The sequence below is a fragment of the Lasiodiplodia theobromae genome (assembly GCF_012971845.1).
Source record: "Lasiodiplodia theobromae strain AM2As chromosome Unknown scaffold_36, whole genome shotgun sequence".
Lineage (NCBI taxonomy): Eukaryota > Fungi > Ascomycota > Dothideomycetes > Botryosphaeriales > Botryosphaeriaceae > Lasiodiplodia > Lasiodiplodia theobromae.
The window spans coordinates 385,863-407,307 of NW_023336515.1; the positions used below are offsets into that span (position 1 = coordinate 385,863).

At 55.1% G+C, this 21,445-nt stretch overlaps 7 protein-coding genes across 7 annotated transcripts; 4 read left to right on the forward strand and 3 right to left on the reverse strand.

Annotated features, from left to right (window-relative positions):
• Nucleotides 1-395: 395 nt before the first annotated feature.
• On the forward strand, nucleotides 396-1,049 carry LTHEOB_10201 (Cell envelope integrity inner membrane protein; the record flags this gene model as incomplete). The annotated part of the gene is made up of 3 exons (XM_035506821.1): nucleotides 396-705; nucleotides 819-905; nucleotides 985-1,049. The coding sequence occupies 3 exons, from the start codon at nucleotides 396-398 to the stop codon at nucleotides 1,047-1,049; spliced, it is 462 nt and encodes a 153-aa protein (XP_035368239.1).
• Nucleotides 1,050-1,403: 354 nt separating this feature from the next.
• Nucleotides 1,404-5,685, reverse strand: LTHEOB_10202 (Hydantoinase oxoprolinase protein; the record flags this gene model as incomplete). Its single annotated transcript, XM_035506822.1, has 6 exons — nucleotides 1,404-1,887; nucleotides 1,967-3,174; nucleotides 3,224-4,377; nucleotides 4,427-5,268; nucleotides 5,374-5,571; nucleotides 5,621-5,685. 6 exons carry the CDS (start codon nucleotides 5,683-5,685, stop codon nucleotides 1,404-1,406), a joined length of 3,951 nt encoding a protein of 1,316 aa, XP_035368240.1.
• Nucleotides 5,686-6,509: 824 nt separating this feature from the next.
• On the forward strand, nucleotides 6,510-8,245 carry LTHEOB_10203 (MFS transporter; the record flags this gene model as incomplete). Its single annotated transcript, XM_035506823.1, has 6 exons — nucleotides 6,510-6,638; nucleotides 6,692-6,744; nucleotides 6,808-7,137; nucleotides 7,185-7,505; nucleotides 7,556-7,833; nucleotides 7,884-8,245. 6 exons carry the CDS (start codon nucleotides 6,510-6,512, stop codon nucleotides 8,243-8,245), a joined length of 1,473 nt encoding a protein of 490 aa, XP_035368241.1.
• Nucleotides 8,246-8,826: 581 nt separating this feature from the next.
• On the forward strand, nucleotides 8,827-11,364 carry LTHEOB_10204 (C6 transcription factor; the record flags this gene model as incomplete). Its single annotated transcript, XM_035506824.1, has 6 exons — nucleotides 8,827-8,963; nucleotides 9,026-9,154; nucleotides 9,211-9,877; nucleotides 9,930-10,454; nucleotides 10,504-11,170; nucleotides 11,285-11,364. 6 exons carry the CDS (start codon nucleotides 8,827-8,829, stop codon nucleotides 11,362-11,364), a joined length of 2,205 nt encoding a protein of 734 aa, XP_035368242.1.
• A 163-nt stretch (nucleotides 11,365-11,527) lies between these two features.
• On the reverse strand, nucleotides 11,528-12,769 carry LTHEOB_10205 (Glyoxylate reductase; the record flags this gene model as incomplete). Its single annotated transcript, XM_035506825.1, has 1 exon — nucleotides 11,528-12,769. One exon carries the CDS (start codon nucleotides 12,767-12,769, stop codon nucleotides 11,528-11,530), a length of 1,242 nt encoding a protein of 413 aa, XP_035368243.1.
• Nucleotides 12,770-14,081: 1,312 nt separating this feature from the next.
• LTHEOB_10206 (uncharacterized protein) lies at nucleotides 14,082-14,348 on the forward strand (the record flags this gene model as incomplete). Its single annotated transcript, XM_035506826.1, has 1 exon — nucleotides 14,082-14,348. One exon carries the CDS (start codon nucleotides 14,082-14,084, stop codon nucleotides 14,346-14,348), a length of 267 nt encoding a protein of 88 aa, XP_035368244.1.
• Nucleotides 14,349-18,019: 3,671 nt separating this feature from the next.
• On the reverse strand, nucleotides 18,020-19,723 carry LTHEOB_10207 (Sulfite oxidase; the record flags this gene model as incomplete). Its single annotated transcript, XM_035506827.1, has 3 exons — nucleotides 18,020-18,233; nucleotides 18,293-19,485; nucleotides 19,562-19,723. 3 exons carry the CDS (start codon nucleotides 19,721-19,723, stop codon nucleotides 18,020-18,022), a joined length of 1,569 nt encoding a protein of 522 aa, XP_035368245.1.
• Nucleotides 19,724-21,445: the final 1,722 nt, after the last annotated feature.

Consider the following 21,445-nt stretch of genomic DNA (forward strand, 5'->3'; position numbering starts at 1 on the left):
CGTACGAGATTGGTGAATATGAAAGTCATGAAAATCAGGGCTCGTCGTTCCTTGCATGTTATGAATCATCAATTGTTCGCAATGATCTTTTTTCTGTTACGGATCAGTTGTGGGGAGAAGCCAAACGCGGAAATTCCAACGGACAATGATGCCGTAATCGTGCGGCAACGCTTGATGCAAACGTCATGGAATCAGCAACTCTGCACGCACTACGTATGTACAAACCAACGAATCCTCTTCACCTTAACTCTTCTTAAAACGCGCGCAGAACTCCATTTTCCTCGGACATTCTAAAACACGGAAACCTCAAAAATCATCCTTATCAATTCCTCGCCATCACCCAAGCAAACACATTTTTCGTTTAGAATTGTAAGAGGATTCACCAAAGGGGGAAAATGTCCTTCCTCTCCGAAATTTTTGGCTCACGCAACGTGATTGCTGAATCACCACGGGACGTCAATGATGGCATCAAAACGGGCAACGAGTCCGGCAGCGGCGGTACTGCTCAGCAGCGCGGTCACGCAGGCGTCAAGGGTGGCGCCAGCGCCTCGACACCCACGAGCAGGTCGACGCATACCGAGAGCGCCGAGGAAGCGGAGGTGAATAAGCAGGATGCGAAGAAGAGTGGTGGCAGTGGTGGCTCTGGTGGGTCTAGCGGAGGAAGAGAAGGTAGCGGAGGTAGTGGGATTGAGGCGAAGTTGAAAGGTATGTCTGTTTTGTTCTATCCCCAAGATGATTTTTCTTGCCTTTCATTCTTCTTCTTGTACTCTTAAAAATGAACGTGGTGTACAAGATAGATGACTGACAGCATCCTTCAGACTGTGTCACATCGAAGGAAGTCAATCCGGCGAAGAAGCAATACAGCGATTGCGTCTCGAACGGGAAGGGGGACTGCACAGAAGAGCGTAAGCTGAATTCTCCACGAGGAAGGCGCATGTCACCGCCGCCTAGTTTGAATTATTGCTAACTGTTTTTCGTGTTTAGTCGTGAATTTGGCACAGCGCATCACTAAATGTGCTGCTCCGGACAAGTTCGACGGCCAGAAATAAGGAAACGAACCGCGTGGGCTACAACATGTCTTATATTACCCACCTCATATTAGCTCCAAGAATGAATCTAGCGCTGTTTTATTACCATCTCTCAAGTATGATTGTGGGCAAGGACTGGAGATTTGCATCGGCAACTTGGCCACAACCCGATGAATGAGTTCTCCACGTGGTGCTGTTACGGCTGCAGCTCCAATCGGGCATCTTGGTTTCCAAGATGTTGTATCACAAGCGCACTGCTCTGCCGGAATTCAATAACGTCTGTTTTAAAGATGACAAACCAAAAAAAAATCATTATCGTTATTGGGTATCCGAGACGGTCGTCCTCAATCACAACCACACACACATGTACACCCTCTAATTCTGCGTCCCCATAGCCTCCCTCGCCGCCACGCTCCCCTGCGCCCTAAACAAATGCGGATTACGCAAAAACTTCTCATGCATGCGGAACTCGCCATCAACCTCGAACTCCTCCTCTAGCTCCTCCGGATCCTTCCCGTAGCCGCCACCACCAGGCGTCATGACGACGATGCGGTCTCCCGTGCCCATCAGCGTGGTCGCGCGGCCGCCGAGGCTGATGGTGCGGGTCGTGCCGTCGCTGGGATCTCTGCGGATCCACAGGTTGAGGCCGCGCTGGCCCTCGCGGCCGCCGGCCATGCCGTACGGCGCGTTGACGCGGCGCTCCGACAGGATCGACACCTGCATGGGCCGGCGCAGCTCGATGTCGCGCACGCAGCCGTCGCCGCCGCGCTTGCGGCCGCGCCCGCCGCTGCCGAGGCGGATGCTGAACTCGCGGAGGAGGACCGGGTAGCGCTTTTCGAACGTCTCGGGGTCGGTCATGCTGAGAGAGGGACGGTTAGACATCTTTTTTTTCTCGAAAGGCAGGGGTAGGGAAGGGGAAAGAATGTCGTTTTACTCACCGAGTGTTCGTGATGTGCGTATGCACGCCGCTCTGGCCCTCCCAGTCGGCACCGGCGCCGGAGCCACCGGCGATGGTCTCGTAGTAGCCGAAGCCCTTGGTGACGTTGCCGCGTTCGTCGCGGCCGCCGTAGCCGAAGGTGAGGTTGTTGCAGGTGCCCTGGCTGGCGGCGGCGGCGCGGAAGGCCTTGAAGATGAGGTCGACTATGCGCTGGCTCGTCTCGACGTTGGAGCCCACCGTCGCAGCCTTGAGGGACGGGCTCAACAGCGTGTTGGGCGGGCAGTACACCTCGATCGGCGTCAGGCAGCCTTGATTCAGCGGGATGTCTGAGCTGATCATGCACCGCAGGCAGTAGATGATGCCGCTGTACATGATGGCTGGAGGCGTGTTGAGGTTGTTGAAGGCTTCGGGTCCCGTGCCCGTGAAGTCGAACTTGGCCGAGCCGTCGGTAGGGTTGATGGTGATTTTGAGAGCGAGCGGCGTGCCGTCGTCCATGTAGTCAACAGCGGAAAGCGGGTGGCCACGGAACCTTTTGCTGAAGCCTTTGAGAAGCTCGCGTACGGATTCTTCGGCGTTCTTCTGGATTGCTTCCATGTAGAACTGAACGACTGGCCAGCTGTACTCCTTAACGAGAGAGCTGATGAGGTGGATGCCGCGATTGTTTGCTGCGATGGAGGCTTTCAGATCGGCAATGTTGTCACGAAGTGTGCGTGTACCAGAGCAGCCAGGATAGCTGCCGGGAACTTCGTAGAGGTGGTAAATAAGCCCCTCTTCATCGAAGACACCCTCCTTCACCATCTTGAAAGACTCGATAGCAGCACCTTCCTGCCAAAGCTCGGTCGAGTTGGGAGGCATCGAACCGGCAGCGATACCTCCAATGTCTGCATGATGTCCGCGATTGGCAACGAAGAAGAGGATCTCTTGTGGATTCTCTTCGTCATCGAAAACAGGCGTGATAACGGTCAAGTCAGGTAAATGGGTTCCGCCAGCGCAGGGGTGATTGGAAAGAATGACGTCTCCAGGCTTCAATTCTCCCTTCTTGTACAGATTGGCCTGGTAACTGATGGCAGTACTCATCGAGCCGAGATGTCCAGGGATATGGGGAGCGTTGGCCACCAGCCCGCCCGTGGCTGAGAATACAGCACAGCTGTAGTCGAGTCGCTCCTTGATATTGGTGGATATGGAAGTCTTCTGAAGAGTTTGACCCATCTGGCCTGGGTTTAGTATAAAATAACCGGATGGATCGGGAAACACATACCTGTTCCGCAACACTCATGAAGCGGTGGCCGAACACACTGAGCTGAATGGGATCAACCTCGTCCGTCCCGACCTTAACCTTCTCCGTATCCAACAGCTCGATGACGAGGTGCTCATCCAGGACAGTTGCCTCACTCGCAGGGTCCAGGATAATGGTTTGCGTGGCATCAATTGCCACGGCTGGTCCCTTGACTTTGCAACCCTTTGGAAGTTCCGCGATGTGGTAAACTTGGGAATCAACCCAACCCTCCTTCTCGAAATAAATCTTGCGAACGCTCTTGGCCTGCGCCCGGTCAACGTATGGCGCTTTCGTCAAACTCTCAAGCTGTGCGAATGGAGAAGATAGATGCATGTCCATTGCGCGGCCAACACTGCGCACGCGGATATCATCAACAAGGATATCGCGGGGCTGGGTGAAGCCGAACTCGCGATGGTGTCTGGCTACGAATGCCTTGCCAAAGTCACCGTCTTCGGGCTTGGAGATCATGAGGGCAGTATCAGCGCCCTTGTAGCGCATGTTGAGGAAGAGCTCGTGCTCGATGCGGTGGGGAAGGAACCCCTGGCTCTTTAGTGATTCCTCGGCTTGCGAGGACAAGAAGTCGAAGCGGGTATTGATGCGTGGAGTGGCTTCGGCCGTATACGCAACGGCTTCCGGCTCCTGCTTCTCAACCACAACGTCGGCTAGGGCCATGCCATAGGCCGAGAGGATACTAGAGAGTTGATGGATCAAGACTCTCTTGATGCCAAGATCACGGGCAATGGCAGTGGCGTGCTGGCCTCCAGCTCCACCAAAGCAGGCAAGGTTGTGGGAGGAAGTCTCAAAGCCACGACCTTCGCTAAGTGTGCGGATTGGCCTGGTCATGGTAGCATTGGCGACCTGTATGAAACCCATGGCAACTTGTTCAGGGGTGAGCCTGTCGTCTCCATGCTTCTCCTCGTTCACGATGTCGGTGAGCTTGAGAAAATCCTTCTTGACTTTCTCGAGATCGAGAGGACGAGGGAAGTAGTCAGGAAGGATACGCCCGAGGAAACAGTTGGCGTCGGTGATTGTTAGGGGACCGCCGTTCCCGTAACAGGCCGGGCCGGGGTGTGCCCCTGCGGACTGAGGGCCAACCTTAAAGAGCCCGTTTTGCCAGAAGAGCATTGAGCCGCCACCTAGTGCGGTTAGCCTTGCCAAGGTCAGGTAGGATGGAGTCCTACTAACCTGCTGCTACAGTATTGATATCCAGCTGCGGACTCTGAATCGTGACCTCTGCAGTCGTCGACTCGAACACATGTTCCAGCGAACCGCCATATCGAGAAACATCTGTGCTTGTACCGCCCATGTCAAAGCCAAGCACAGGTGTACCCTCGACTGGATCATAACATGTTCTCGCATAACCGACTACACCGCCGGCGGGTCCGGACAGAATGGCTCTTAAACCTGTGAAATCAGTAAAGGGAGTCAGACCACCATCTGACTGGGACAAAAGCAGCTTGTTGGCATCTGCTCCCTCAAGTCCGCCTTTGAAGCCCTTCCGAAAGCTATCCAAGTATAGGGAAATGATGGGAGACAGGTAAGCATCTGCTGTTGCGGACTGCGCTCTTGGCACGAGTTTGATCATCGGCTGAAGTTGGGAGGAGAGAGCGACCTTGAACCCCATCTCACGTGCAATCTTTCCAATTTCAAGCTCGTGCTCTGGGAAGGTGAATGAGTGCATGAGCGCAACAGCTAGACTTCGGTAGCCCTGATCCCACAAGGACTGGAGGCTTCCCCTGACCTCTTCATAGTCGGGTTTCTTCAGTACTCTCAAGGGCTCGCCGGTAAGTCCGTGGACGAGATCAGGGTCTGCCGCAACATCAATGGGTTCAGGCTCGGGATCCTCAGAGAAGCCCTCGACCGTCACACGCTCGTCCACCTCGACAACAGTCTCATAGAGGCGATCAAGCTTTTGGACCGACAGGTCGAACAAATGCGGCCGAGCTTGGTTACCAATGATGAGGAGGTCCCGAAATCCTTTGGTGATGAGCAAAGCGACGCGTTCGCCCTTCCGCTCTAGCAATGCGCTGATAAGCTTTAGTTAGCGGCGTTCGGCTAAGCGACGTGGTTGTTCCGTCTGTTATCTGGTTTGGACGGGGAAGAGCTCGTGATAAGGCCCGTAAGTGACTTACTTGGTGGCAACTGTCGTTCCCATACGGATGGACTCGACGGGAGTAAGGTCTATGGGCTCACCCCTAGGTACAGGCTTTCCTGTTGCCAACTCTAAGATCTGTCGGATGCCTTCTGTCGGCGCATCGGGATACTCGTCGGGGCAGACGGACAGAAGCTTGAGGACTACATCATCTTTGCGACCCGGAATGCGAGCCCAGCTGTTGTTGTTAGTATGCGCCTAGGATGACTTGAAGGTGGAGTACTAACAAGTCGCAGAAGGTACCGCCTCTGTCAATGGCTATCCGAACTCCCTCATGTGCGACTGAAGGCATGATTGGAAGAATGATAAGATTCTAAGTGAATGGGGGGAAATGGAGGGAGAGACGGGCGGATATATGGGCGGCAGGCGGAGCTACTACTATCACGGATCCATCATCGGCAGAAGCCCCTCCCTTCCCCTCATTGCGTAGCTAAGAGCTAGGTGCTCGAGAGGCGACTAGATAGATACGCATGGTGGACAAGCGCATAGAACGGATTACGAACAACAATTCCGTTGCGAAAACACCCAGCGTTGGATGCTTGCAGTGGTGGATAGCCGGTTGGATGCATGTGTTTCCGGTGTCACGTGGGAAGTGTATCGGTCCCATCGGCAGAATCCCGAGAAGCCGAGGGGGAGGTGGGCTTAAGGCGTCGTCTGCTGCAACCCACTGTTCCCCAGATTCTCGACGTTGAGATAGAGACCGTTTCTCTCGCTACCCCAGGATTTACGATGTGGGTGATGGCAGACGCGTTCCTGCCTCTCGTCTGTGCGGAAGCCCGGGACGCTGGGGCCAGGCCAGGCGGGAAAAGGCCCGACTTAGCCAAGGGTGCTAGCTGCGCATTATCGTACCTGTTCGTGCCGTTCAAGCGTTGCTTCTGCGTATCGCCCGCCACAGATACGCTCTGTCCACTTTGCTTCAGCTCCCTATCATGGCTCTTTTCTGAACGTCTCCTTTTGCCTTGCCTATCTCGTTCCGCTTTATCGCCGACGCGTCACTCCATGCCCGGTTCTCCTTGATATACTTTCTGGACGCGTGGTTCGCATTTGTTCTCGTTTTCTGTGAAACACCCTCTCTGCAAACATACGTGGCGGACACCAGCTGACCAGAGCCCAACAATGCCTGCGAAAAAAGATGAACTGCAAATCTCAACCTCCATGGGTGCCGAAGACCGTGAGCTCAGCCATGGCTCGAGCTCCGCCTCTCTTGACCCCGTCAAGGAGGCCAAAATGATGAGAAAATTTGATGTGAGTCAGCCATCGCAATTCAAGTGTGCTGCTTGCGCTGACCTGCCGCACAGTTTTTTGCAGTTGGCATGTTGGGTATTCTGTATCTGCTCGCGAATCTCGACAGGTACGCCACAGAGTGCTAATTTGGACTTTCTTCCGCAAGGGCCATCCTCTTATGGCTCTGTAGGTCGAATATAGGGAATGCTCAAGTCGCTGGAATGCCCGACGAGCTCGGCCTCGTCGGGAACCAGTACGGTAACGCTGTCACACTCCTCTACGCGACATACGTTCCATTCGAACTGCCTGTCGCCGTGTTGCTCAAGATCATTGGCCCGAAGTATCTCATCACTTTCTGCGCCGCTGCCTGGGGACTGGTATGTCTTGCCACTGGATTCGTTCAAAACTGGCAAGGGCTGTACACCTGCCGCCTCTTGATTGGTCTCTTCGAAGCCGGTCTTATACCCTGTATCAACGTTTATCTCGGCATGGTGTACAAGAAGAGCGAGCGCGGGAAGAGGTGAGTGGAGCCCTGCCCCACAAGCCGCACCACGCTGACAACCCCAGATCGTCCGTTATCTTCGCCTTCAGTGCATTCGCCTCCGCTTTTGGCGGCATCCTTGCCTACGCCCTTACCCAGATCAAGACGAGCACCTACTTCACCTCGTGGAGGGCGCTGTTCATCTTCGAGGGCGGCCTTACTCTCGTCTGCGTCCCCTTCTTCTGGTACCTCTTCCCGCATGAGCCGCGCAAGGCGTGGTTCCTGACGGAGGAAGAGAAGGACATGATGAAGATGCGATACGAACTCGATCCGCACTGGGGCATTGACGAGAAGTTCACCTGGTCTGCAGTCGTGAGCGCGCTGGTGGACCCGAAATGGCATGCGTTGTAAGTTATTGAATCGAGGCTTGGCGATGCTTGGCTGACGCGGCGTGTAGCTGGATCTTCCAGTTCTCGGTGGACGTGTCGCTTTACGGCTTCACGACGTTCTTGCCCAAGATCATCAACGGGCTGGGATACAGCTCGGTGATGGCGAATCTGATGACGGTGCCCATCTACTTCTGGGGCCTGAGCACGTTCCTGTTCACGGCGTACATGTCGGACAGGCAGCGGCAGCGGGGCTACTGGATCGCGGGGCCGCTGGTGTTCCTGGTCATCGGATACGCAATCCTCATTTCAGTGGACTCTGTCGGGGTGCGCTATTTTGCCTGTTTCGGTAAGTTGACCAACCTGCGCGTGGGTTGCGCTGACAAAGAGGAACCGCAGTGGCCGTCATGGGCATCTATCCGACGACAGGCCTCAGCATGATGTGGCTGCAGGACAACGCGGCGCAGCACTTCAAGCGGGCGACGATGGTGGGCGGGGCGCTGACGCTGGGAAACACGGCGGGCGTTGCCGTCGGGCAAATCTTTACGACGGAATCGGCGCCACGCTACATCAAAGGCTTGTCGATCGCGCTTGGACTTGCAGTGGTTGCGCTCTGCATGGTGGGCGCGCTGATGGTGGGCATGGCGCGGGCAAACCGGCGGCGGGCGGAGCGGCTGCGCAAGGCGGAGGAGGCGGGCGTGCCGCTGCAGGCGCAGCCGGAGAAGGGCGACATGGACGTGTATTTTGTGTACAGCCTGTAGAGCGAAGTAGCAGGGCTGGGGGTGGAATTGGTCAGGCCAGAGTCAAACAAGAACAAGCAGTGCCCCAAAGAAGCAATCTCATGCGCGCCGGGCGGGCCAGATGTGGAGGCCGATAGCCTGACGCCGGCCGGCCGCGGGCTCTCCAGGTCGCGGACCCTGGCCGCGTCAGCCAATGGCGAGCGGCGAGAATCAGCGAGTTCGGCGGACGGATTGCCGATTACCAACCTCGCGCCTGCGACGCGCGACCTGTTGACTCGCCGCGGGGGCGATCCCGGCCGGCACTGCAACCGTTACTTCAACCGGCTGCGAAGCCCGCGCCTCGTTTCGCTATGCTCCGCATCGTGCCTTACGCTAACCGCTTAGTGATGCGCGCTGACCGTCCCTGCTGCTGGAGCTCCCCGCGCCCTGCCCGCCCACGCCGTATCAATTTCGGGCTCGAGCATGGCGCAACCAAGCAACCGGGCTATCGCTGCCCTATCAGCTAGTTGTGGAGGAGTCGGCGCTGCCGCATGTCAAAACTCCCAGAGCCCGCCCTTCAATCGCGCCGCGCCCTGTGACTGACTCCCACCTCTTTCCTCGCCATGGACAAGCAGGAGAACCTACTCGCGAGCAGCAGCGGCAAGAAGCGCTCCGACGTCAAGATGGTTTCAGCCAGCAGCCCGGACGACCACTCGGCCCCGGAGCCTCCTACCAAAAAGTTGCGGAGGAGCTATGTCGCGTGCGTACCCACCGCAAAACCTTCGATTCCCCACGACACCGCTGACTGACGGACCCGTGCAGCTGTCACCGGTGCCACTCTCACAAGATCAAGTGCTCCGGCGAGACTCCCTGCCGCAGCTGCAGGAAATCCAACAATTCGAGCCAATGCGTCTACCCGGTCCGAGATCGGAAGGTTGTCATTTCTGAGAGGTGCGTCTTCCGCTGCCAGCCCCCGCTCCCCTCCCCAATTATGCTGACTTGCCCAGCTACCTGAAGAAGCTCGAGGCCGAAAATGCCGCCCTCAAACGCACCTCGCCGACCCCGCCGTCGCAGGACGAGTCGTCCAAGCAAGATGCCGACGCCGACGACAGCGACGTCGATGTTGCCAATGTTGACGTAGCCAACCCTCTCCTCGAAGAGCATGTCCAGCAGCAGCGCCCCGCTCCCTTCGACCGCGCCTCTGGCAAGCCCTTGTACATTGGTGGCGCCGCCTGCACCGCTTTTGGCACCCGCCTGCGCTTCTACGTCAAGGGCAATGACATGGTGCCCCAGCCGCGCCGCATGGTGTGCTACAAGCATCGCGGCCTGCTGCGCATAGCAAACACCGAGTTCCAGCTGCCGAACAAGACGTATGCCCGCATGTTGGTGCAGGTCGTGCTGCGATTCATAGGGAGCGACTACCACCTCATCCAGAGGAAGAGCTTCCTGAGGCGCATGGATGAGACGTACACCGCGCAGACCCACGACGACCCTGTCTTCCTTTGCAGGTTGTTTGTGGTCTTCGCCTTGGGTGAGCTCTACTCCAAGAAGACGGCCGTGGCTGGCAATAGGAGAACGGTACCTGGAACGGCGTTCTTCCTGCAAGCCATGTCCCTCTTCCAGGACTTGCATGAGGAGGCAGACGTGGACTACATTGAAACTCTGTTGATCATGGTGGGTTGGCAAATGGCAAGGAATAAACAGCCATGCGACTAACAGCTTCTAGTCTTTCTACTCGCACGCCCTGAATCGCAAGAACACGGCGTATACCTACGCCGGTCTTGCTCTACGTCTCAGTCTTACGCTCGGCCTTCACCGCAACATCACTTACGACAAGAGCATCAGTGCTGTCGAAATTGAAAACCGCCGGCGAGTGTGGTGGACCGTGTACACGTTTGACCGCATGTGCAGCTCTAAGTTGGGTCACCCAGTCATGATCCGCGACGAGGACATCGATGCGCCGCTTCCATCTACGGACGGCCTTACTCCGGCGGAACGGGATGAATTTCTAGACGCCGAACAATTAATCGCCAACGTGAAGCTAGCACGGATCACTGGGAACATTCTCAACCTGATCTACAGCATACCAGGCGCCCAGCAAGAGATCAACTTCGTTCGCAACGTGCACAAGATTCTGAACAGCCTCAAGGAGTGGGATGCAACACTACCTGCCAGCTTGAGGCTCGATCCCACAGTATCTCCTCCTTACAAAACTCGTTCCATCGCTTCTTTACGTCTACACTTTAATCAGGTATGTGACGAGTAAATTGTTACCACAAGACAAGACTAACATCCTACAGTGCATTATCCTTACAACCCGTCCGATTCTTCTCTACGTTTTCAAGTACCATGTTCGTCCTGCTGGTTCTGCTGCCTCTCCAAACACGAACCGCCCTCTCTCCCCGATGACTACCGCCCTGAGTGAAGCATGTATCCATGCAGCTCGCAGCAGCAACAAACTCCTCGCTCAGCTCTGGATCGATGGTGCCATTGCAACGTTTGGGTACTTTGATGCCCACTACATCTTCAGCAGCACCATTGTTCTGCTGATGGCTAATATTCTCAACCCGTCTGAATTCGACAAGGACTCTATCGATCTTGCATGGAGTCTCCTACAGTCCATGGCCGATGACGGCAATCTTCCTGCAAGTGAATACTGCGAGCGCCTCGCGCTACTGCAGAAAGACTTGGACGACATGTCTGGCAACGGAGGCGATGCGCCACATGAGCTCAGTGGCTTTCCCGGCGCTACACCTCACGAGCATCGGCCGTCGTTTGATGCTGGGCTCAAGATGGAGCCGCATGTGTCTCCTGAGCTCCTCCACAAAACTTCACCGGCCCCTTCTCAAACCAACCTGCAACAACACACTCCCCCAACTCTGGACGTGAACCTGGCAACCGGCGAGCGGAATCATGTGACAGCCTCTGTCAACCAGTTCATCAAAAGCCTACAGGCCACAAACGGAGGTGCGCCTTCTCCAGGCGCGGCCGGCAGTGAGGCAGGAACCGCCCCATTGGATGATCCGTATATCCAAGATTTCTTGACTCAACCGGACCATCAATGGAGCCCGGGAACTCTAGGGATGACGGGAGAGAATTCGGTACCGTGGGCCTTTGCCTGGGAAGCTGGTGAACTGCAAACAGGGTTCAATGGACTTTGAAATTGGAACAAAAGGAGGAATAGGAAAATGACGCGCGACGAGGAACATGAAAATTTACAGTTGGATACCCGAAATACGAGATAATTTCACCTTGAACACGTCTTAATTGGCCGTCTGGCCCGTGTCGAACATCTGGAAGGATTCGACCCTAGAATTTAGTCTTTCAAAAGTTCACAACGGGCACCTTGGACCGATCCCCGTAGAACCAGTTCTCCAGGTTTTCGAACGTCACACGGTCGAATTCTCGCCATGTGGAATTGGAGCAAACTCCAATGTGCGGCAAAAGCGTTGTCATCCAGTTGTCCCTCAGCTTCGGATTGACGCCTGGCTCGTTAGCATGCACGTCCAAACCCACGCCCAAGACCCGTCCATCATCCATGGCCTCAATCAATGCATCCTCGTCAATCAGGCCTCCCCGCGCAATGTTCACAATCCGCACCCCGCTGGCCTTGACCAGCCGTAGAGTCTCCTTTCCCAGCATTCCTCTCGTCTCTTTGGTCAACGGACACGCTAGACACAGGCAATCTGCCTCCTGCAACAGGCTCTCCAGCGAGTCGTGGTACACCGCTTCGCACCCCAAAGCGGCCAACTTGTCCTCAGCTGCCGCGTTTCGCCTGCGGTTATAGTACGCAACGCGCATACCCAGCGCGGCCGCGCACTTCACGGCGATCCGCGTTCCAATATCGCCCATGCCCACGACGCCCAGAACCTGGCCGCACGGATCCTCGGCCTTTGGACCGAGCTGCCTAGAGTCGGGCCAAGAAAGCTCGCCGTGGCCTGCTCCTCCTTGGTTTGAAGCAGTACTACCGCTTCCGCTTCCGCTGCTGCCGCTGCTGCCGCTTCCGCCGCCGCCAGTTGGAACCCCACCACGGGCACACCGCTCGGCGAAGCTGAAATAACGATAGGTGCTCAGCACGAGGTGCAGGCCGGCGTTGGCGACGGCCTCGGTGCACGTGTCGGGGGTATTGGCATAGGCGATCCCCCGCGCCGCCAGCGCCGCGACGTCGGCCGCGTCGTGGCCATGGCCCGAGCAGGTGACGAACTCGAGGCTGCGCGGCAGGTGCGGGACGACGCCCGTGTCGAAGAAGCGGAGGTCGGCGTGCGGCCCGGCCTTGAGCCAGCCTGTGCGGAGGATGGCGCGGATGTCGCCCTCGCCCTTGGCGTTGTTGTGGGGCCAGGCCTGGAGATAGTCGACGAAGGCCGGGATGCTGGTGACGGTAGGGGGCAGCGTGCGGATGGTGAAGAGTTGGTGCAGGCGCGACCAGGTTGCGGCGGGCAGGACCGGCTCGGCGGGTTTGCGCGTGTGCGAGTGGATGAGCAGGACGGTTGGTTTGGGGTCGTGCGGGGTGGGCCAGGATGATGGCGGCGAGGGTTCCGTGGTCGTGGGCGGCGGATCCGCGGCCATGGTGTGTGGAGAGAGAGGGGTTGCGTCGAGGGTTTTTCGTTATGGACGACAAGGGGGGACCCGAGATGGTGTTGAGCTTACTGGATGACAGGAAAATGCTGGTTCCGCTGCACAAAATCAAAACTCCGGACTGACCATTATCTCCGATAGGCTTTGGGGTATCACCGAGAAAGAGTCAGGAAACAAAAGGACCTTTCAAAAGGTCGGCTTTGCCGGTGGTTGCTGGAGGGTTTTTGTCTGTTCTATCATTCGGAAAGAGTACGCTCCTCCCGGTGTCTGCATGATCGGTTGGATAAGATCAGAAGCGAGCGGGCTCTCAAGCCGAGTAAGAAGCATTATCTAATCAAGCGACCCGGCTCCTCCGGGTATATCTGATCCCCTTCAGAACTGCAAGACGTCTATACAAACCCCAGATCTGCCTCTCCACATGGTGTTTGCCCACGCGCACGCCTGCCCTACCCGTCGTCTAATTCGGACTTTGCCGCCCGCTTAAATCCACCCGCCCGGCGGCTACTACTGGTAGCCGACGAGCGTGTGCGTTTGAGACAGAAACGGGGCATTGATCCCCCGCACGCGAGGGAAAAAGCTCGCCGATGTCGGCGGGTTAATGGGAGCTCCACCGCGCATCATGCAATGCAATGCAGCCAAGGGGTGGTCCCTGTCCGCTTCGCTTGATAAAAGATTGGCAATTGGGCTTGCGCCTTATCCACGTTCTTCTTATCACTCACGTAAAAATCACGGGGTTGCTGCACCTTTCCGTTCGTCTGACCCCGCCTTTGATTGACGATGACGATGGTTGATGGGTGATGGTCAGCGGTGATAAGCTGGCTGCTGTTGAGGAAACTTATCGCGAACACGCGCGCGCGCGCACATTTTTGACGTAAGGTCCATGTGTCTTGCCTGTCTCACTTTCTGATGGGTCGGAGATTATTTTCTTGTGCTCTGAATTTTTTTTCTTGGTTCACGCGCTAAACGAAGGGAGCTGCTGCTTGCGGGCATTTTTGTGAGATGAGCGTGCCGTTAGTCACGCCTCTTATTCGCCAACAGTGTGGCTCTCGACCGCTGATTGTCTTGGATTGCGCGGGAAATCAAGGAAAGTCGAACCATTGATCTTTTTACGTATAAGGTACCGTCTCACCGCATATCTCCTCTTAAGCGGAAGGATTGAAAAGCTTCTTCATCCTCAACTTTTTGTTGTTCATCGCCTCGCATTAGTCGCGCGTCGTCACGGCCCACTTCACTCGTACTCTCTTGTAGCTGCAGCCGATCTCACTATACGGTGCACGCGCCTTCTTGTGTATTAGCCTGAACAATGGCCACCCTCAACCTCCCTGCCTTCTCCCTCGCCGGCGACATCGACATCGTCAGCCCCTTGTCTTCGGTCCAGTCGTTGGTGGTGAAATCCGCTGTTGTGCTCTCTCTCCACATCCTTCTGTTCATCATGCTCGTGCCGCAGCAAGAGAAGAAGAAGAGCCGAAGGTCGCATTGGCTCGAGAAGAAGGAGCAGACTCCCTCCCTGCCCGCTGGCTTGCCTGCTGCTGGTGGCAAGCATGAGAGGAAAGACAGCCTGATGGCGTGATCTCGACTGCGCCTTTTTTACAATTCACGAGCGCTTGGAGTGAATGCGATGCAAACCAAGAGGGGTTGCGGAGTTTGGGAAGGGGAAGACTGTCCCATTATGGATGCCCACGGAAAATCACCACACGTTCGTTTTTTGGAATGGTTGCAAAGGTTCCGATCCCCAGCGCACAAAAGAGGGAGACGATGAAAGCACCATGCTACGAACATATCACGACACTGTACGAACGAGCCCGCGGACGAAGCCAAGCTGCAGGGAGCCGACACCCACATCTGTGGGCCCCTTCCAATTGCCGACTTCGAGCGGGACGATTTCTGGATTTCAAGACCGACATGGAACTGCGTTTGTTCCGACTTCTGGAGTGGGTTTTCAGGTCGCAATGACGCCTGAAAGGCCTTCATGCCTGTCATCAGAGGCATGCTTTATTCTAAGCGAGGATGGAGTGACAGAAAACGGTGCTTGGGAGGATTAGATGCCGAGAACCCTCAGCCATTGCACGTACCGGAGAGTGGGATTGTAGAATTAACATTTAATGACCCCCAATAAACACACTTTCTTCGATTTTCGTTGACTGATGCCTCTTGAATATGTTGCGCGGTTTTTCAACTCATATTTCGAAAGTGGATAGCGTATGTGTACTGGTGCCAGTCGTCGAGATGCTGAACTATACTTACCTACTGATCTATGATGACTTCTGATCGTTGACTGACTCTGGGCCCATCTGCAAGCACTTGAAACAATAGTCCGAACATGACTTGTTGCATTGGTCTCGACGAATTCTTTCGGACAACGGCTTCAATTCCATCTGGTGCTCCCCTCCTTTTGCTCGCCATTCAGATTCAGCCACTTTCTCCATAGCGAGTTTGGACGGACAAATATATTTAGACAACAGCCTCCACTTGGGTTTAATAATACCATTGGTTACGTCTTGATGAGTTTTGTGTCAACGTCTATTTGGTGATGCAGCCTGAACTGCCAAATCTCAGAGTGTCAACCCACAGAACGACGAAGCCCCAGTTCTCAGCCATCGTTTGATGACTATGTTCAATATTGACTTAAATTGCTTTCCCTTACCGCCTTTCAATACCCAACTCCATCTACTGCTTTGACTTGCGGAAAACACAGCTCTACTCCGTGGGGAGAACTGAACCCCTTGATGATGTTTCTTTCCAATTCGATGCAGTCTCTTTCGAGAAGTGACAACGTAATTGTTCCAATGATGTGGGAGACGGCGCCGTCAACGTAAATATGCCCCCAATTGGCTTCGCATTGACAGGCTTCATCACCAGGACACTGTCCGACTTTCGCTGGCTTATAACATACATGCGAACCGTCATCCCATCGCAGCCTCATCTGATTGAGCCTCAATTCGCCCCTCCCAGCTTCCACAAGGCCGAAGCAGTTCTAGAATCTGAGATGGCTAGAACCCCAAGTAAGCGGGACTGAAGGCCTCGGCTCAGCCTTGCCACACCAGATGGTCTGTTCGTCATGCAAGGAAGGTCTGCGGATAATGGGATTCGGAGGCAGAACAAGCCTGATCGTGACGAAGACGGCGACAATGCGCGAGCTGGACGAAGTAAAGAGGTGGTTGCGCACGTCTGCCAAGCTGTAACGACGCATCTGCGCACAGCCTGGAGGTGGTCGTGCGTTGAAAAAGAAAATCCGTGTTACACAAAGTGTCTGAAATGAATCATAGATAGTGCGCCGGTGCGAAGTAGGCTTTCCATGTGAAGGTCCAATCGGCGCTGGGAATAGTAAAAAATAAGCCAGATTTAACCAACCGCGCACGGCCAGTGGATGGTATACCGGTCAACTATTGTACCTTTCGTATCCGTGTTTCTCAGCCTTACGGCTCTACGCGCATGCGCGTGTGGTTAGTACTGCGCGTCAGCCCGTAAAATGCGTATAGTTTCCGCACGATTCGGTTCCATCCGAAGCCCTGTGTAATGCAGCGACGACCGCAATAGGTTTCAACTCGGGGGGGCAAATTGCGCAGCAGGCAAACTCGTACGTGCTCGCAAGATTGCTCGCAAAGGTGTTGAGGCTTTCGAGAGTGCACGAGATAGAACGTACAGCAGACTGGCAAACGAGATAGGTACTTAAGTGTGGATGAACTCACTGAAATAAATATCACTGTTCTTTCAATATACAACTCCATCTTACCAGTCTTCCATTGAGAAATCGGCGATTAGTCGTACTTTTGCTTCAAGCTCGACATTATGGTCCACATGTACAGCACTCCATGCCGCCAGGATGGCAATGTCAAGAGTCGAGGAGAACCTGCGTACTACTGCTGTGGTTGTGGATATGGGCCGCAAATGTGGGCATTGCACCAAGCGTGCAGCATGTGCCAAAAGCCTGCCTGTGCAAACTGTTCAGGCTGTGAGATATCAGAGAAGCGGCCTTCGCCCGATACGCAGCTTCACGCCGAACGATCCAACGAAAGGTACGTCTCACCACTTGTATCCCTTTTACACTCTAGTCTGACCAGAATCCAGATTGCTGGAAGAGTCACTTCAAGCTGTATCCGAGGGTACGTGTCATGCCAGCAAAGGTCCTCCTCTCTATGCAACTAGGGAAAGGTATGTCTCCTGTTCTTCAACCCAAAACTCCAGATTGCTCACCAAGCTTGATTCAGTTCTCCTGACTCGATAGTAATGGCACGCTTCCTTGACGGCGAGCCAAGTATGCCTGAGAGAATTTGGGGCGGAATTGGGCGGAGCGGAGTGGCGGAGCGTGAAGCAGAGATTAACCAGGTTCTACGGAGCTTCGGCTATAGCATGCAGTAAACGGAGTACGCGACTGTTAAACATCATCCAGGATCTGCATGGGCAATTCAAAATCAGAATTCAGGATGTTGCTTTGTGTTGTGGTGTGCATTGGTTCCCGTGCGGAATAACAGGAGTGAAGTGTTGTGGTCGACGCAGGGTCGAAGGCAGGGCGACCTTGTGTCATATTTGAATGCAAAAATCGGGTTGAAGCAAAAGAGGATGCAAGAATTTCCCTAAGCGTCTTTTGATTTCAACGCACCTCCATGGTATGAATTAGGGATCTTCTCACTTTCGTGACAACTGTATAGATCGAACTCGTGAGATTCTGTTGGCGTTGAACCTTGTTTGACACGCAATCACCGGGTGTTACGCGGTGATTGGCCCTCAGCACTTCACCGAGGAATGCCCATCTCGGTTTGATGGTTTAGTGCTTTGGGAGGAAAGATCCAATCGATGAGAATCTTCGTCGGAACGGATACACCAGCGCAGCATCTTACGCCGGGCTCATAACCTGTTGAAACGGAACAGGGTACAAAAACTCGTCCAGGGCGTCTTATATTTCAACTGCATAAAGCGGTTCTCTTCACTTTTCTGGTCCATTTAATATACCCCATGGCTGTCAAGTGATGTATGCTACGTAACGGCAGGATGAACATTATCTTATAGTCGAGAGCTTTCATGCATACCCCTAAAGAAGGCTCAAGATGCACATCAAACAAGCACCAGATGCTCAAGAGATGGACTTCTTTTTCATTTGTGTGTGTTTCGTTATCTCATTGAAAATTTAGATGACCTGAAAATGAAAGGAAACGGCAAAGGATCCATCCTGAGCTCAAAAGAAGGAACATTAATAGCGAATCAAGCAGCAAGTAGTAAGACAGTCGCTCAACGACACATCTCTCACTCCTTGGGATCTCTCCCACCCTGAGCTTTCATGTTCGCCCGGTACTCTTCCTCACTCTCCAGGTCAAACTCCAGCGGCCGTGTGATGGGAGTAACGGGAATGCCCCTCTTCTCAAGAAGTTTCAGCCGCTTGGCAGTATCCGGCCTGGATTTGTTGATGCTGTAGATCTTGATCCGGTGGCAAGAAGATGTCACATGGAGATCCCAGTTCCTGTTCGCATTTCAGATTAGTTCTCAGCCACAGACAACGGGGGACGGGAAGAAGCCTACCATGCACTCCTCACGAAAGTCGGCTGGGTATTCAAAGCGTTATCCCAGCACCTGACACACAACTCCAGCCAGCCCTCGGCCTCAAGCGGCAGTTCGACGCTCCAAACCCTCCAGGCATGGAAGTACTTCTCGCTCAAGCCCTCCCAGGGCACCTGCCACCACACGCTGCCGCCATCCAAGCTGACCTCGACCCTGATGGGCCAGTGGCCGCCGCCGGAATACGCCCAGCCCCTGAGCCCGACGCGGCCGTCATGCACGATGACCTCCTTATCGCGCGGCACCATGATGGCGGAGCTGACGGGCATGTCCTGGATGCTGAAGCCGTTGCTGTAGACGGCGTTCTGCTTGCCCGTCTGCGCGCCATAATACAGATACTCCTTCTTCTGCACGGGGGCCTCACTGGGTCCCTCAATCGCCCGGATCCGGTACAACCACTTGCAACTCCGCGCGCCGATATACCCGGCCACCACAACGCGAAGCGGGAAGCCGTGCATGCGCGGCAGCGGCTTGCCGTTCATCTCCCAGGCCAGCAGCACCTCGTCGGCCTTGACCTTGCGCCAGGGGACGCTGACGCCGTAATTATACACCTCGCCCTTCTTGAAGTAGGTGTCGGCGCCGAAGAACTCGAGGTGGTTGTCGAGCGCCTTGTCCTTCAGCCCGCCGCAGTGCTTGATGACCTTCTTGAGGGACACGCCGGTCCAGCGCGCGGTGCCGATGGCGCCCTCGCCCCACGGCGCGTTGATCAGCTCGTCGCCGTCGCCCGGGTACTCTGCGATCTGCTCGATGCGCCGCGTGCCCGAGCACTGCAGCGTCACCGTCATCGATGCGCGCGGGAAGAGCGCTTCGTTCTGCAGGTCCGCGAGCGTCAGGCGCTGCGGCTTGTTGACGAGGCCGTCGATGTCGAGCGTGTGCGCGGATGCGTCGATCTCGGGCACGCCGCCGTGGTTGCGGACGAAGAAGTCGGCGTTGGTCGTGAGCGCGGTGGCGACGAGGCGGTCGCGCGGCGGCTCGCCGTTGTAGGGGAATTGAAGGAGGTGGATCATGTCGGGGGATTTTTCTTGGAGCACGTATTGCCAGCTGATGTCCGGCACGTCCTTCAGCGTGGAGCCCATGGCGGCGTGGTACGCTTTGAAGCGCTCGCCCTTGAGGACTGGGTTGGTCTTGGGAAGGGGGCCCATCTGGAACTCAGGTGGCTGTACACATTCTCAATTAGCATCCGCTGAGGAGGGAGCGCTTCGGATAGTCAAATAGAAGCTTTAATTAACGTACTTCAGGGAACTTATTCCTGGCCAAAACCTCGGCGGCTTGCTTCTTTTTCTCGGGGTAGTTTTCCCATTCGATGTAGCCTTTCCAACCCTCCCGTTCTTCAGCAAAGAAAGGCTCGACAGCATGGCCATCTTGCTTGAGGGGAGGAGCTACAACAGCAGCCATTGTGGTCTTGCACCGATCTTAAAGCGTCCGCCAAAGAGAGATATTCAGCCCGAGTTGCGCAGTAGCGTGGTCCAGGGTCTCTTTCAACGTTCTCACTAATGATTGAGAAAGAATGGCAGTTCTTGTGATATATCGTCACACCAGGGGCTGCCCGCTTCTTAGAGCTTCTGCCATCAGAGTCAAGGGTGTAAAGCCAGGATCTTCGGGCTACCAAGGTACTGCTCAACATGTGGTACTTTGCGTGCGGGCCAGATTCCTGTACCCTGTTGAACATGCAGTGGTGACAGGGGTCACAAGCATCCATGTCGTCATCATGAGAGCTGCATATGGGTGCAAACTCAGCTCCGGAGACGAACTTATTTAAACCTCCTGCCCGCACGAATTATCCTCGCATTGTCATGTAACAACTTTGGATGTCTCAACTGTGTCCAAAGAGATGTTTCTCTACTGGCAATGTTGATCCATACGACATAGCGTTGTCCTATGCCCAAGCTCGCGTTGTCGGAATTTGCGGAATGGATGGGAGAGCGCTGTCCTCATGCGATGCGAAAAACACATGCGAATGTATGCGTATTGCTAAGCCTGTACCTTGATTGGCTCGATGGACTGCGCTGCGATTCGTAAGCCAACTTGATAAGGTTTCCCCCTACATTGGGTGGTTGGCATGAAGTCAATTTGATGGAACTTTGGGCCAATCACATCACCGATCTTTCATGATTCGCGCTGATCAGAGGGGACTTCTGCTGGTTGAGTCGAAACTGTGAGATTCTGCATATGGGCGTATCTCTGGAATGTAAGGCAGCGGTGCTCGGTTCTTTGCGCACTCATCTGCTCTGATCAGTCAATGACCAGTTGAAGCTCTCAAGTCTCGGATTGAGCGGAAAGACAAGGCGACCTTGAGAGAAAAAGGATTTGCCTGCAACCCTGCATCCATTCCGCCCCTCTTCATCACACCCATATCTCCGCTGCCGTGTTTCCCGGTCTACCGCTGGAGACTTTTCCTTTTTGTTTTTCCGCCGTTCGCATCGCCCCTCATTTACCATTTTGCGCCCCCGAGTGGGGCTGCTGCTATCATAGTGCGACCCGCATGTAATAGGTTACCAGGCTTTTCCAAAATGCCGCCCTGTCCCGTCGATGCGGTTGGCGCGGGGCAACAGCGGCGGCCATCCGCCTTGGCAAATCCGCGGGTCTGGAGTGACCGCTCCAGTGGGACTGGGGGGAACGGCCAACTGCAGAGAAAGTTGAGCCAACTGGGGAACCGTTCGTAGGTGATGCCGAACACGGCGTTGGGCTGTCGAGCGGGTCCCGTTACTTGAAGAACTGATCAGCCGAAGTGACATCCGAGAGAGAGAGAAAAATGCCGCTGCCATGTGCCACGGGTTTGCGTGCGCCAAGCTTTGTGGTTTGATGCTCTCTTCGTTGGTCAGGAAAGGCGACGCTCGCGGACAAGGCTACTGCGTCCACTTTTGTTGCGGCCAGAACTAAGAGTAGCCGTCGTATGAATCTGTGAGTGGACAGAGGCATGAAATCGGGGGCATTCCAGGGAAATAAGGGGACCGGAATGCGTGAGTCGATCGTGGAATGACTCTGGGATGGTGATCCAGAGATAAACTGGTCTGTAGGTAAACCTGGAAACCACGAATGCCAGAAGTGATTCCACGTCATCTGTAATAGACGTTCTTACGCCTTCGGCAGTACACGCGTCCCGACACACGTTGGGAG